This window comes from Ambystoma mexicanum, chromosome 6p (assembly GCF_040938575.1).
Source record: "Ambystoma mexicanum isolate Mex_15411 chromosome 6p, UKY_AmexF1_1, whole genome shotgun sequence".
NCBI lineage: Eukaryota > Metazoa > Chordata > Amphibia > Caudata > Ambystomatidae > Ambystoma > Ambystoma mexicanum.
In genome coordinates this window covers 246,432,525-246,449,509 of record NC_090935.1, presented here as the reverse complement: position 1 = coordinate 246,449,509, position 16,985 = coordinate 246,432,525, and the positions used below count along the sequence as shown (strand labels likewise).

General features: G+C 44.1%; 1 protein-coding gene across 2 annotated transcripts in view; it reads left to right on the top strand.

Moving 5' to 3' along the window:
* DYM (dymeclin) overlaps positions 1–16,985 on the top strand; it is a 1,763,009-nt gene that overhangs the window by 1,083,033 nt on the left and 662,991 nt on the right. For both annotated transcript variants that reach the window (XM_069626954.1, XM_069626953.1), the window contains exon 13: positions 10,944–11,038. In XM_069626954.1, coding sequence (XP_069483055.1) covers positions 10,944–11,038 — 95 coding nt within the window. The remainder of the gene's footprint in view (positions 1–10,943; positions 11,039–16,985) is intronic.

The window sequence follows — 16,985 nt, the reverse complement described above, 5'->3', positions numbered from 1 at the left end:
AAGAAGAGCAATTCTACATACTAAGAGTGATACAGTGGAAATCTATAATCAAAATCTATAATCAAACGATAGAGTAATGTACAGTAGAGGTAAATGGCACAGGATAGGTTAAGGGAGAATATATATAGTGTACCAGGGCAGGGGTAGCAAATCAAGAGCAGAATGTCAGAGGTCGTTTAGCCTAGTATAGGACCGGGCTGGGGTTATCCCGAGTCATTGGTAACCAGCCAGTTTATGGTATTACGCCTGAACATGTGGAATGGTTGGTTGGTTCTCGGTGAAAGGGGTAGAGAGTTCCAGGCTTGTGCTGCCTTGACAGGGAAGCTACTTCCACCTGCTTTTTTGAGTTTAAATCTAGGCACGAATAGACGGGATGAGTTGATTGTCCTTGTAGGTCGTGCAGAGGATTTCTTCATGATTCTATCAATCATTGATGCTGTAATGATGAAAGTTTAGATTCACTAGCCTCCAAATCTCTCCTGATACTCTTAAGGACCCCGATTTCGCTGGATATCGCTATCCCACAGGTGTAAGCTTTAAAGGCCTGCCACTGGATTGCTGCAGACGGGACCGAATCCACATTAGTTTCAAAGTAGGAGGTGGCGTGCTTGTGTAAATTCAAGGTGAAGACTGGGTCACCCAATGCAGCTAGCTTAAAACGCAAGGAAGCGTGCAAACCACCCATTCCGGCCAATTGCAAGGACCGCAAAATAGGGGAGTGGTCCAACGGTTCTATGTTCTTTCATCGTCAACATTATTACAAATGCCTTTTAAACGTGTATAAAATTTTGAAAAGGTCAACACATTTTTTTTTAAACTCCTCCTCCGCCACCTATTTTTTTTTTTACTATTAACAAACCCCCAAACCATTATCTCCCCTTTCCCACCCCCGCAAAACATTTCAATTACCTTTTTTGTAATTTCGTACTCTATTAATATGCAGTCGTAAAAATGACAGGCGATGAAAAGACGTTATACTGGTCTGACAGGGAGTGTGGTATTATTGTGCATTTCCCAACCCCATTGAGTAATGAGCTAGACACCAGTGACACACAGGAATTCATTTCTTGCACAGACTAAAACTTGTACTCCCTCTGCTCAGTATTTAGTGAGCACCGGACATCAAGCACATCCATATTGGACATGTTTGCGAGTATGGCTCTTGCTTCATTAGTGGACGCCCTAGGATTGTCCGAGGTGCGGTCAAGCTCCACACTCAGTATGGTGCTGAGGTTGCCTGACAGATAATAGAGTGCATAGGGTATTTAGCACAAAGGCGGAAGATCTCCTCAAAGGAGTCGGGGTCGTTCAAGTTAGGGCCTTGACACTTAAGGGTTTGGGCGTATAACCAAATGCAATAAATAAAAATAATAAAAATATATTAATCAACAGCACCTCCCGCCCACATAGGATACCATGCACGATCACGTATCTTCCACCCTCATCCACCCTGTAGTCCAAATACACAAAATTCAGTGAGTGATGCACCAATGTTACAACCCCTCTGGCTTTCGATGAGTATAGTATCTGTCTGTTCTCCACCCATGTGCAAAGCTCTCCACCTGTCTGCCCTGCATGTATGCTTCTTGCAAAAACAAAATATTAGCGCCTTTCCTGTTTGTGTATGTGGCTCTCTTGCAAGCCTTAATTGGGGTCCCCAGCCCTCAGACATTCCCTCTGAGGACAGTGACAGTTTCTCAATCTACCCACCTGCGCGATATGTATAGAAATGTATCATGCGATTAACAGCCTTGTCGGTCACCACCGCCCATCCACTATTAGCCCTCATCAAGGGTATTTTAATATTAACTCCCCCACAGACTCATGTGCAATCTGTTATTATGCTGTACCGTGAGCCATGACAGAAACAGCATTTCAAAAGGTATTCCCCTTTTCCTAAGCAGTTTCTTTACACCGAGAAAATGACACTGCTCCTGTTGCACAGCAACTATGAAGTCCAGTTATATATGCAAAGTATTGGATCCGAGTCTGAGCTCATTTTTTGGCCCTGACCACACACAGAACCAGTCTTTGCCATAATTCATGATGCGTGCAATAATTGGACGGGGATAGTTCCCAGGCAGTATGTTGAGTAGCCCGGATTATCCAGCAGTTCACGGAGCAGGTCCTCCACCACCAGCTCCAAGTTCCCACAGAGTGCATCCTCTGGCACTCCGGAGGATGTGGATGTTGTTCCTGTGGGACCTAGACTCCAGGTCTTCGCATTTCGCCTTTACCTAATTCATGTCTCTGCTGGTCAAAGTAGAGACAGACACTTGCAGCTCTAACATTAAATTCCTTAGCACTCATTTGGCCCTCCTCATCCGTGATGCCCTGCGTCTCTTTCTCAAGCTGGGCATGTATCAATGACACTTTGTCAGTAATGTCATCTAGCTTGACATTCACGGATGCAAATCCCTGCTGCATCGTCTCTAGTATGATGAATCGGGTGTGATTCCCCCAGAAACCCTAGCCTGGGTCCCCTCTCATGTGCCAGGGAAAGGCAGACGCGTCCGGATCCTGAACCTGGCGGTTGTGTTCTGCGGTAGGATCAAATGGGCCGGGGAGAGAACAGGTTTGGAACAATGGGAACACCTTTTCTGTAACTTCCCCGGAGACCCTACTCGTCTGATGGCATATTGTAAAATACACAATTCCTAAAGTACTGGGACGAAGAAGAGGACTACAGAGGCACAAGACTGCAAAGTGCAGCCTATGAGTGGTAATGACCTGAGGGAGACTGGGGGTATAACATCCCCTCCTCAGGTACAGGACATAGGGAAGAGCAGTAGTAGAAGGTGAACTAGTTGTCAAACCTCCACGTGTCAGCAGAGCAGAGACCCTGGGGCCATTTTGGTGCATCGAGCGGATGTTGGTCCTGAGAAGGTCTTGGCTGTCTCAGAATGTGAATACAGAAATAGCGCAACAGGAAGCTTTAGAATTGACAGCTTTCCCTCTGAGGACGTAGCTGCAGAGGTCACGAAGCGGAAAGCGCAGCATTTGAAAGTTTTCCCCAATGTCAGTCGGGCTCCGGTGGCAGGCGAAAACCGGTGAGCCGTGGGAGCAAGAGGAGCTCCTCTATTGACTGGCGCGGAATGCTGGGAAGCAGAGGATTACGGGCCACAAAGGAAAACAGCAGCAGAGTACATGGAGGCTGCGAGGCGTACGGGCGCGCACGCCAGTCCTGGCGAGTTCACTGCGGGATTGGGAACCTGGAGCACTCTGTAACCGGTCGCTTGCCCAGTCTGTGCCTAAACTCTAGAAGTAATACAAGCAGAGTGAAATTCAAAAGGAAACATGTTTTTGAATATCGAACTGACCTAAAGCTGAAAAAACATTATTTTGTAAACCAAGCTGACTATAGAAAGAGCAAGTGGAGTAATAAGACTGTAATCTTTAGACCTGCAAAGTGTGAGAGGCCAACAACAAGAGGGGGCAATAAGGTGAGAAAACAATTCAAAAGACTATTGCCCAAGCCAAAAGAGAAGTGTAACGGGGCATTTTAAAGAGAACAACTGTTCACGAAGTCAAGAGGGGGCAAATGAGAATCTCAATGTATCTAAAACATTCAGCCCATATATAAAGAAGCTCCTAAGAATAAATGGCTTAAACCGACATTGCTAAAGCCAAAGAGGTGTAAGAGAAAGGAAATCATTGTTAGAATTGGTCAAAGAAGTGAGGGAACACGAGTGTCAGGAAAGCTGCACTTCTGATAGAAGCCATTCAGAAGGAGTGGGGCATAACCTGCGTTGTGTGTGACAGTCACAAGTGTGTAGCAAACAGCACCAGTGTGGTTCTTTACTTCCCTGAAGAAATTCTTGAACCTTATGTTGTGAAGCAAGAGGCATTGCTCATTTGTTGGAAGTAAACCTTTACCGCGGATGTACTTGCAGTTAGTTGTTAGTTCTGGCCTGGTAGGAGAGTACACCAGGTGAGAAGACTATGAAGTCATGTATTATACTCTGGCAGGAGAGTACACCAGAGCAGAGAATTTTTGTGTTAGTAGGCCGGGCAGGTGAGTGGACCAGGTGGAAGTCGCTGAAGTACCGTGGTGTGGTTACAAATCTAGAAGAAGTGGCAGAACCTCAACAATGTTGTACGAGTTGTGGCAGAATCATCCTGACATTACTGAAGCCAGTGTTGTGTGAATTGCTACAGAATCATATGCAATAGTTGATAAAAGTGTTTTTTATGAAATGTTGCAGAAATACCCTCACAGTGACAATTTCTGTTGATCCTAATGAGATATGGAAGTATTTTGGGTTGAAGAGAAGAAGTTACTCTAAGAAAGTGGATGGAGAAAGTTCAATGTTGAATTATTGGTTAAAGTAAAGTTGAAACAAACAGAACTTTGTTGGAACTTTGTCACAAGACAGGATTTCCTCATTTGGAATTGTTGAACAGAATCCTGCTTGAATCTGGGGAAGGGGAATTCACTCAAAATATAAGTAGAGACAAATATTTAATTAAGAGCCAGTTGTCCACTCAGTAGTACCACAACACCCCCACCTTAGGTGTCAGTCTATCAATACTTTGAAGCAGCCACCTCGGTGGCATTATAGCGCATAACCGGTAAACCTCACCGAAGTAATCTCACAGGAAACAAAAACTAAACGTGCGCTTCCCTGGATGCACGTGTCAAGGGTCAGGCTTTCTACAAAGGATCTGGAAATATTGGACAATGCAAGCCTACTGGCAACATGTTAAATACATAATTATGCAACTGCCATTGATACAGGCGCTAAATACTGCACAGATGTTCTACCTACTAGAGGGTGGAAACTGATACTACAAGAATAATGTTTTTGATCAAGACTAAGAACATACCTCAAATATAAAACAAATGACTACTGATCTATTAACCCATTTTTTTAAAAAATACTACAACAATACATACAGTTTATAAGTGTATCACCAAATCGTGCCCACCTAAACTAAACATTGTGTAGTGTATCAATCACCTCCTTACCTCATGTGATGAAAACACTAAACAAGAATACTATACTAACAACTATAATTAATTATATCATTATAATATTAGTTGCAAATTCTTTTGCATCACATCCCTATGTAATCATGTTTTAGTCCATTTCATAGAAACTTATCACAAGAGAATCTTATTGGTGGCACAATTTCACAAAAGTTCAAGGTTGTAGTGCAAATGACATCACAGGATCCATCACGTTATTCTTGTAGTAATAGTATCATTATTATATTTGCAAGTCACATGGGGAATTAGATGGCGAAGGGAGGCAGATCAAAATGGGTCAACATAAGGGAGTAGGGAGCCAACAATAGATGGTGGGGGGAGGTGGTTAATATACAAGCAACCAGGGCAGGAAACAGGAGGAAGGGGGCGGAGGGGGCCAGAGCACCCAGACTCAGGTTAGGCGGGAATGAAGGGGGTTTGGACCTCTGAGTTAAGACTTGGAGGACTAGCTATAATATTTATTTAAACAATCTTGATTAAAAATCTCAGCTTAGGAAATCTTAATGAATATTAACCAGCACAAACGTCTAGCTATTGAAACCATGGAAAGAAGAATGCATTCTTAATTTGAATAGCTAAGCCATCAGATTGGCTTATTCACAGTGCATTGTAAAGCAGTCAGCCCATATCAATGCAGCAACTTGGAGGTAGCTGCAGCTACCGCTGAGTACATCTAAATGATGTCCATGCATCCAAAAATGATGAATGTAATTATTGGTATAGAACTATATTTCTATGGACTCTCTGTGATGCTGCTTCTGGTGTTGATGGCAGTGTAACTTAGGGTGTGCTGGTGCTTATCCTGCCTAGAACCTGCATGTATTGCCCATGAACCGTGCAGTGAGGCAGGAATTGCTTGTCTGCTTATGCAGCAGATGCTGACAGCCAAAGAATACTGCAGAGCGGCGACCACACACTGAGTGAGTTTGAAGATGGCACCAAGTCATGTGCCATATTCTAAGCTGCAGATCAGGTAATTGAGCCCACCGTATTCAAATTACCTACCCAATAACAAGAGACTAACAATAAATAACCATTTAAGGCAGCTATAGAGAAAAGGCCAATCAGTGACCTATAGGCAAATTGCCCAAAGAACAAACCAATTCTTAACCAGCTTACAAAAACACCAAGCAGTCGAGCTGTATAAAAGGGGCTGAAGAAAGCTACAAAGGACACAGACTGGGAGGAAGCATACATGCTGCTCACTGGGGAAACAGAGACCGCTACCAGGGCTGAGGTTGCATACCTACTGTGTCATACAACAAACTCTATCTGGCATGAGGTGGAAATCATACAGTTAGGGCTAGTGGTGTACAGGAGTTGGAGAATAAAGCTAGGCTTTACTATGGAGACCCAGAGACAGCTGGAGAACCCAATGGCTGGGCTCCATAAAAGGAATATTGAAATTAAGAAACCCCTGACAGGAAGGTAACTATATCGACTGCCTGACAACTACCTGGAATGTGGGAGAAGAAATACACTTTACATCTTGAAGGTGCTAGTATTGTAGAGAAAGAAACTACCCATCTAAATCCAGAAGCAGGGGAAGGAGTATGTACCCTGGCCTATTAAAATACTGTGGAGAGGTCTGTGGAAAATGAAGACCCGTTGGCGGTCTTGTCAAGAGGACCATGGCGAGGTCCAGAAAAAGGAAGGACTGTGGTGATATCCTATGAAGAGAAAGACCTTGTATAAGTATGGAGAAGGAACCAAGCCACTCTTGAGAAGTTAGGCTTGTGACTAACTTCTGAATGGAGGATTCCCAGGGAAAAATCTTTTGTATTCTTTTATAGGTTTTAAATTAATACACAACAGATGAAAGGTTCACGTACAGTTCATATAATAACTTCTGTCCAGAATCTTGAGTTGTCGTCACTTATCCCTGAGGGTAGCCCCTTTGCATGAAGTCAGGGTATAGAGGCTGGTACCTGATAGTTCCCCTGAGGGTGGTACTCAGTGGGAGGATCGCATGGGAATAGAGCTAGTCTCTAGGGACAATGGAGAACATCTTGTGAGAATGCGGTATACCCACCGTCCACACATGCCATGTACACCCCTACAGTCCTTAGACCCCTCTTCCCATACAGACTCCCATAGAGAGAATAGTATGTATGTAGACCCATGTACTTCTGTAACATCTGTGAGGTTAACCTAACTAGGTGTAATGGGACAAAAAAGATCATTGAGAGCCCTGAGGGTTTGCCTGGACGAGGTGGCCCATAGGTGGAATAAGGACTAACATGATAGCCACTACTGCAAGTGTGGAAGTTGGTAGAGCGTGCATAACAAAAGGGAAACCGAAGAAGGACTTGGTGTCTTCAGCCTGCAATGAACACAGGGGTTTCAAATTGCATACAGAGAAGATGCAAGCAGAGCGGCGGACACAGGCAAGCTGCCATGATAGTCCGGCAGAGGCTGAGCAGGAAGCAACATTCCCACCAGTTCTGAAGAACCTCGTAGTGGCGAGGTCATGAGAAGCAGACCCAAGCAGCAGACGAGCCAAAGGAGAAGGAACGCCAGTCCTGCTGCAAGGACGCCCATTCCCAGGAAGAACCGGAGAGCTACCCAATCCCAATGGCAGGAAGTTTGGGGCAGCCAGCAAAGTGGTCCTGCACTAGAGGAACACTTGCTCGCCCCAGTGGCCTAATGGAAACAACTGACCACCAGAGAGTGAGAGACACGGGTCAGGGACCCCCATCAAGGAGTGAGGCATCTTTATCTTATAAGTACTTGGTGAGAAAGTAAGCCAGGTGAGCTGAAACAGAGAGTGAGAAACACTAGGGTTAGGGACCCACATGAAGGAGCGAGGCATCTTCCTCGTATTAGTACTTGGCGACGGTGTGAGCTAAGAGATCTGAGCGAAAGAGCGAGAGAAACAAGGGTCTAGGACCCAAACCAGGAAGCAAGACATCTTCCTCAGGGTCAGACTTGGCAGGAGAGTGGACCCAACCCATAACATTAGAGAACTGTAGATTTGAAGCTACATGAGATGTGGACCAGGGGAAGGGAATCATTCCCCCTGTTGTTGTGAACTGTGAAAGCCTGAGAGAAGTCCAGGGGAAGGGAGACATTCCTTCTGGTATTGTAAAATGAAACAAGCCTGAGAAAAAGGAGAACCATTACCCCTGGGGTTGTGACCTGTGAAACAAGCCCGAGACAAGGGCAAGGGAAGAGAGACATTGCCCCTGGTGTGGTGAACTGTGAGAAAAGACCAGGGGAAGGGAGTAATTCCACCCGATTGTGTGGCTCTGTCAAGATACTAGGGCAAGTGAGGCATTCTCCTAGTAACCAAAGTTGTACGAACCCAAAAGCCAAGATACCAGGGGAAGGGAGTCATTCCCCCGGTTGTGTTGAACTGTTAGAAAATAGGCAGGATGTCTGCCAAGTAGAACTGTTTTGAACTTTTGTGCATTGGACTGGGGAAGAGAGCCATTCGCGCAGGAAGGAGCCAATACTTGGGAACAAACTTCTACTCCCAGTCCAGAAGAAGGGACCAAGCAGACTTGCTTTATCTTTAGTGTAGTATTAAGTGTAAGGGACAGATGTAGGGTTTTTTGACACAGGACGGTGGACTATTGATTTACTCAGACATTCTGACAGAGCCATTAGTCTGTTAGTTGAGGTAGGGACTTAGGATTCGGGAAAGTTAGGTTTTCTCTTAATTTTCTTTAACAATAAAGATTTATAGCAGCCACTATGTCACCTGTGTTGCAATCTCCTCCTGCACCCTTACGCTTCCCATAATATTTTTTAGTACAGTTAATTGTACAGTATTTCGATATCCTATGCTCTTATAACCATTGCATTTCTCATCGGTCTCACTCCATCATCATGTCTGTCTGTCAAGGGACATCAATTGTCAGATACTCTAAAGTGTTATTGAACTGTATTGCTCTCCATATTTATTTATTTTATTTATTGTTACTTTTTAATGCACCTATACGCAAGTGTTTCGAGGCAAGGCAAGAGTGGGGGAGCAGTAAGGGGAGGGGAGAGTAGCGGTCCTAATAGCCCTTGCGACATTCAGATTGTGCAAGTGTGGTAATATGGAGTGCATGGTGGAAGAGAGATGGAGAAGTGCAGGCACTGGGTGGAAGGACCCATGGGAAGAAAAGTGCAAGGGAAGCCACGTGGACACGGTCGGGGCTGGGGGGGGGGGGTTGGAGAGGGTAAGGGGTGTCCAAAACTAAGTGCAGTTAAGGGGTAGGGAGTCTAAAAGGTGTCCAAGCCCACCAGCTGGGTGTGGGTGAGGTAGTGGGGGGCAGTGAAGGCAAGTGCAGGATAAGGAGCGGGGAGGGGAAGAATAAGTGCAGAGGTAGACAGGGCAGGGAATGGACTGGCGCCATGTGAGACTCTGCAGGAACCAAGCTACGAGTCACAGGTAGATGGGACATTAGCAAGGGAGCATGAGGGGGGAGGAAGAAGAGAAAAGGAAGGTATTGAGGAGCTTCCGGAACTTAAGGCGATCCGGTTCAAGTCTGAGATGAACTAGAGGTAAATGACTGGGGAGCACCATGCTCTTGCAGTTGAACCACTGGTATTGACTTTTAGGAGTACCCAATGGCTGGATGGCATAAGTGCATTTTTGAGATATTATTGCATCTTATTGAACACATACAATTTATATTTCTTCAGTTGGCTGGGCAGGGCAAAGATCCTATTGGAGTTGTAAATGTGGATTTCTCAGGGTAAAATGGATAATGTTTCAGAATCGGTGCTACCATTGACGTTTTAACAATGGTTTCACTTATTATCTATAACTTAGGCAATAATGCTGTTGGAAGCCGCCTGTACCATGTGGTAACCTTCATTGTTCGAATTGAAACAAGGATATTGCCCTGGGCGGTGGGCTTTTCCTATTTAGCACAGCCCACCTTGTAGGGTATTATTGCCATTAGCACACTTGTGTAAAAGAAAATATGGTAAGAGAAGTGTTTTTTTGTTTTGTTTTTTTTGTAAAGAGAAAAAAGCTTGCCAGCATGCATGATGCATGTTTTGTGCAACGTTTCCTGCAACGCCAGCAGTGAACTGAAGTGGGTACGACCATGGTGCAGCAGCAAGAGACGTGTTTGTGCAGGGGGGGGCGGTGGGACATTGGAAGGAGGACTAGAAGGAGCTCTGCATTGGGCCTGGGCCCGACTGAAGACTGAGCGCAGTTGCAATGTGGACCGTCAACATTAAGTTAAGGATTGGAGGAAGAAACCTAGTGCCTGAGGAAACACTGAGCATGAAAGCGGGAGCAGGTGGGCTTGTCCCGGCAGATAATGCCCACATTTCCAGCATCCCGATTGGTCACAGTGCTTAGCCAGGGTGCTGATTTATGAAAGCCAAGGCTTGTAGGGTTTATAACTGGGAGCCTGTAACTACTAGCTCTCCACATGTTTTGGACTAAGACGCCAATGATCCCTCACCATTGACTATGCTGTGTAGGGCTGAAGGGAGTTGTAGTCAAAATCATCTAGAGTGGCAAATGTTGCAGACCTCCTTTTAGTATTGCAAAGAGTAGTATCATATCATTAAGATGCTGGATCCATCAGCACTGTTTGTAAACATCTCAACAAACTTGGTAATAAGGAAATGGTACGAAGTTGGTTGACAGTGTGTTCTGCTTGAAAAGTGTTGCCATTCCCGTGCTTGGAGAAGTACATTTCAGTCACTGGACCTCAAAAAGAGAACAATCTTCTTATTACAAATCTGTGGGCCTTTTTAATATTCGTTTGTCTTATATTCTACCTGAATTGATACGAACACATGTGCAAAGCACGCACATCACTATTTTAGATGGAGAATGTGGCCATCGGTAATGTCGTGTTTGTTATTGAAAAATCCATATTTTGGAATTTGCAACCACTCATAGTGGGCATATTCAAATTCTGCCAAAATGTAGTAGATCAGCAGCGTTGCTTTAAGCAAGCTTACCAACGATAACATTGCCCTCTCTCTGTTCTCCCAGGATAAATACCTCCATACCAACTGTTTGGCAGCTCTAGCGAATATGTCGGCACAGTTTCGCTCGCTTCACCAGTATGCCGCTCAGAGAATCATCAGGTAAGTTGGTGCATGGGGAATGTTGAGCCCAGCCAGATAACCAAATGCTTTATAAAACATCCTTCAACTGTTGGACATGTAGTTAATGTATTTGACATTTGCATGGGATCAACCCGTGTGAGAGTGACCAACTGTCTTTGCAGTCTTAGCAATAGATTGCACTTTTGGTATTGTTTCAGTATAATTCCACATTGTAGATCACCTGTCAATTCAGAGAGGACAAGAGCCATTGGATTATTGAAGCTCCGTGTGAGACCACCCCATACATACCTGGATTAACAAAATGGCACTGTCAGTTGCACATCTCTGTAACCAGTATGTCCTTTGCCTGCTTACTAATCACCTGGAGGCATGCTGCTCTGTTTTCCAAGAGCCATTTGGGAAATCAATATATAAATCCTAACGGGGCTTCACACTGCAAGTGTCTTTCTCCTCCTGGACAGTAAGAGATTCACAGACCACCCTCTATAAACATTATCCTTTTTTCATATTTTTATTGTGAATCCTTAGCACCAATTGGCCATTGATAAACATTTGTACAGTACATATTTGAGGTAGTATCCGACAATTAGTTTGAGACATCAGCAAGAATGTTTCTAAGAAGAAATCCAAATTTGGACTGCCAGTACAAGCCTCTGAAATGTACTTAGTAGTTGGTACAAATGTGCATTTTGTCTTGGAAAGAGAGGGATGGCACTTCCATTTGACAGTGAAATCATTAAAAACAGATTATGAGTTATTTTGGAATGATAAATAATTGAATTGTTCACTGTACCTGTGATGGAGGCGACGTTAGGGTTGTATGTGTATTTATATAAGGTGTATAATGTTTTTGAATGTCATGTGGAAAATATTTTTCAATAAATATGTGAATATAAAAAAAAGCTGATTATGATCTTAAAAAGTAAAATGGAAGCTAGCCCAGTCGGTTAGTACCGGCACAACAATCAAGGGCACTCTGCATTCTGAAAAGTAAATTGGCACCAAAAAAAGTTTCTTCAATTATGCAGCAAGTGTCTTTAACTCACTCTATAATGTGTATTAGTGTTTGCATTTGCAAAGAATCTAATAGTATACAGATATTTTGCAAATAAAGATTTTTGGTGTGTCACTAATGACTTGCACAACATGTATGAGGCAAGGACGGAGGATTTCAGCGCAGAGGCCTTAAATAATGCTCAGCTCTGTGGAAGGCATTAATGAGACGGTCATGGTAGCATGGCCTTCATTGTTCTCAATGGGCGACTTGAAAATCGGACCATTGAAGGCAGTGAATACCTCTTGACCCCTCCCCGCCGGTAACTCGGGCTAGGTCACGGTCTGAATGCTGATCCCAATCCCTGCCTGATTCCAGAGCAGGAATGTGGGTGAGGACGATGGAGGAAACTCCTAAACCATAACATTCTGCATGCTGCAGACACCTGGAGGGAGTCCATGCTAACAAGATATCCCCACCACAGGCCTAGTCAAGGTAAGGGTTTAAGAATTTAAGTATATATATATATATACATATATATATATATATATATGTGTTGTGTGTGTGCATGTATGTAGGCTTTGTGTGTGAGCGAGTGGGAATGTGTGTGTGTGTGCATGCACACATTTGGTACATTTCCATGGTATGTGGCAGGCCTTTCTCCCACAGCATGTGCTTGGTGAGGTAGAATGGCCTGCATCGCACCTTTGAAATGTATTCTACAGGCCCCTACTGCCGTGATTGCGCACAGCCAGCACAAATGGTCTCAGAGTGACAAATACTGGCATTACTGGACACATTGTTCTTACAGACTGAGATCCTTCCTTCCTATCGGGATTCCTGCTCCCTCTTTCCTCCCTTCACTCTGGCCACCCTCTATGGGATCTCTCCTTTCTCCTTCATCTGAAGCCAGAAACCTTGGAGTCATCTTCGATTTCTCTCCCTCTTTCCTCCCTCACATCGTGGACCTTACCAAGAAGGCCCATTTGCAACTTCATCTCCTCAGAGGCATCCTTCCTTTCCTCACTTTTCCCTAGAAGCTCAATGTCTCTAGAGCTCTGGTACTCTCTAGGCTGGACTACTGCAACAGCCTATTCTTTAATCAACACTCTTCCTCTATCCACCCCCTCCAGCTTATCCAGAATAGGGCTGCTAGACTTATCCTTGGCTTCAAGCCTAGGGACTTTATCTCTCCAGCCCTACAATCTCTCCACTGGCTACCGGTTGTTGCAAGGATCAAATTGAAATCCCTCTGCATCATCCATAAGGCTGTCTGGGGCAGAGGACCACTCTATCTTCCAACTTGCTCTCACCAAGTACTCTCCCTCCAGATCTCTACGCTCCTCCGGCACCAGCTCTCTGCTTGTCAAGCGCTTGTCTAAACAGTGAGCTGGTGGCCGATGTCTCTCCTCGGCTGGCTCCCTCCTCTGGAAGAGCCTCTGCCTCCCTCTCTGTCTTGAGCCGGTCCTCCTCAAATTCTCTAAGCTTTTCAAGACTTTCCTCTTCATCTCCTCCTTCCCCCTCTCCCTCCCTTACTAAACCCCACAGTCGCTGAGATTGGTGGTCTGGACCCTTATGTGTCCTTCTGGGGCCTTGTCTTCTGCCCAATCACCTTAACATCCATCAGCTCTCAGCACTTGGCCATGGGCCCTTGACCTTGTTCCCAGCACATGCCCTTGGGCACCGACTGATCTGTGTTGCCTCACAGAATTGCACTCTTTTTGTTGGCAGGTGTCCACTCTTTAGCAGGTGACCCCTGCCAGGCACTTAGCGGTTTGCCTGCAACTGACTCCCTGGCACTCCCTCCTCCATGGAATCCCCAGCACCTACCCTCTATCCCTGTCCCTTCTCTGTCTGTGCACTAGCACGTTCCGAATGCTCACAAGACGTATTAGGACCGCCTCTCTCTTGCTCATCATTGTTAGTTATTGTATTGCCTTATTGTCCCATGTTCCCTCCCTTTGCGTTGTGGGTGCTTTGAAACACAATGGCTTGATGTAAAAGCGCCTTACAAATGCACCATGAATAAATACATATAATAAATACATGGACTAATACTGGCTTTACTTGGCAAAGCCAACAGTGGCAAACGCTGACCTTACTGCCCGTAACTAGCACGAGAGGCCTTACAGTGGCATGATGAAGTGTGTGTTACAGTGAAGTGCCGACATATGTTGTAGTCAAAGTCATCACAAAAATGTCTTGGGAAATGCACCTGTGCACTTTTGGCAACCAGGCATCTGGTGAATTTTTCATGTGCTATCCTTCAGAATCTGATGTGAATTGTGTGGCCTTTTAACCAATTTTCTACAAAAAGCGTGGTGTTGAATGGACCATTTTAATCCACTAATTTAAGGGCTCTTTAGTGGGAAATGTGTACACGCTCAAGTGAAAAACTGTACAAGGTGCCACTGCAGAGGGTTATAGCTCTGGGTGATAACGGCAGTCTAAAAAGACATAATGGGCCTCATTATGTCTCTGGCGGCAGCCGTGCCGGTAAATAGTAGTGCCAGTAGAATGCCTCTATGGCTGCTTGTGAAGAAGACATGCATGCACATATGTAAATCTGGACATGGTAGCTTTGAATTGATTTGGAGGTTGAATATCTAATGTCTGCAGGCCATACCCAGACAAAGTATATCCGTATAAACTGAGGAATCTAGACACCTTGTTACATCTGCACGTCCAGTTCAAGGGACATGAATTGCTGCTTGAATTGCTGTGACTCGCCTCGGTACCTTTAAACCCAAGCTGTACAAATGTCTCATGAATTGACAATTTCGGTCAAAATCTAGCAAACTATCACTGGGCCCATGCTCTGTCTTGGGAACATTTAATTCTGCTGAATTAGTGTCCATCCTGAATGACCATTAGATGAAGATGGTGACTTTATCAAACTCTAACGGGCACAGGTTTTAGTTTGATCAGCTCTTGCTGGAAAGATGTGAAATATATGTATAGCTTGCATTATTCGAAATGTTGGACCTCAATCTATCTGACCAACAGTTTAACGAAATGTCACCATACTACCTCAGACTTGAGAAAGAAATTCACTTGCTCCGGACCTATGAAATCCATAAAGTGCCTTGAGGGTGTCCTCTTTCCCAATCTGGGTCCTTCATATATGGCTCACTCCTACTTTCCCTTGCCCTCTAGTATCCAAGAAGCTAATCTGATCACTGCTCTGCTACATAGTGAGGAAAGTGCATCCCCCGTAGTGTTGTAAGATTGTTTGCATCGGTCTCTAAACATATAGACAAAGCTGTTTATTTCTTCAATTAATACTTATCTAAAAGTATGCACATCTTTGCATTTAGTTTTGTTTTTATAACTTAACAATTTATATATTTTTTTTTATATTCACTGGACATTTATTTACATGTTACATTAACCAATTGTATGCAATGCCTGACCTTGGACAGGATTCCTTTCATAATCGCCTATCTTTTCTGAACTTGTCTATGTCCAAAATAAAAACACCTAAAAAATATCATTGCTATCCTTTTCCAGTAGTTAGTGAATTCTTTTGTCCAGCCTGTTATGAAATCCATTCCATTCTGTTTTTATTTTCTCTATAAAATGTGAGTCATTTTGCATGTGCTTGTGTATGGCGAGAGGTTTGGGAAGCACTCCTAGCTCAATAAAACCAACCTATATTCTGTATTCAATGTACTCACTCACCCAAAGGGCCAGATGGTATAATCGTGGCTGTAAACCATCCGTTGCTTCTTTTTATACAGCCCCCCCTTTTAAAGGCTGCCCCTACAGGATAATTGCAAACTTACTCAACAATGCATGCTTCCCAAGACCAAGAAGCTACACCAGAAGATACTGCATGTAAGATTCGAAACGTTTGGAAGAGGAAGGCTCATTGTGTGTTGCTGCAGCAAAATAATTGAATATTCTGCTTAGATTTAAACAATATTTTTAAATCCAGAAGTCCCCACAGGCTCTTTCATGACCTCTTCTGGGCATCTCAACCAGTCTACATTGTGATACTGTCAGTAGCTATGGAAATGCATACTGCAACCTACCACAGAGCTATAGTGATAGTGTGGGAGGCGTGAAAAGCAGCTGCTGTCTTGAGAGGTGTGTTAAATCAGGAGCCTGAGATTCATTTATTAGCTAAATGGAAATTGTCCCCATATAATGGAACATAATTACAGGATTGAACAGTCCAAAAAGAGCACTTACCAAAGCTCCTGAAAGGAATGTGACCTCAGACGATCTTTTGGTTTATCTTCTGACTGTGGCGGTAGCGTTTCGTATAATTAGGCCATTTTTAAAGTCAAGAGCGCAATAGATCTTTTTAGCTCAGTGCCCCTTTCTAGACCTCCATTAAAGGTAGTGAAGAATGCTCTTAGGGACTTAAATTCCACCCTCTGACCTATAAATAGTAATCTAATTGGTATCATCACTCACAACCACTTTGCTGTGGCGTCCATTGAACAATCTTTGTATAGGGACAATGCTCAGCCATCAAGAGTCAACCTTTTGAGGGAGGCATCTTTTTCACCAAGCGAGACCATATTTGGTATATTAGGAGTCGCATATTTTCAGACTGACTCCTTCTGTGATTGTTGAAATTGGCGCTTCAGGCGAGGTTGTATGATTTTGGTAGTCCGTAATGATGGACCAGTGGTGTCGGCTGTTTTGGGATTACCCTGTGGTTTGCATTCATTCCACTATTCACCGTTACAAGACTTATTTATTTAGCTGCTTCCTGAGAAATTGTGTATTTAAGGCTTTCTGAAAAGGAGAAATTACTTAATAGTAATTTACAAAGAGTCCCTTAAACTAGGATTGGCCCAACTACAATTGCTCATTCATAGACATGGGGAATTCAACCTCCATATACGAATACAATATTCATTCACAATTGTCTATGGTGGAAATCTATTGTGATTTCATCTTGTGATGGTAATTCCAAAAGATAATTCATACTGATTCGAGCCAACACATGTCTCAAGC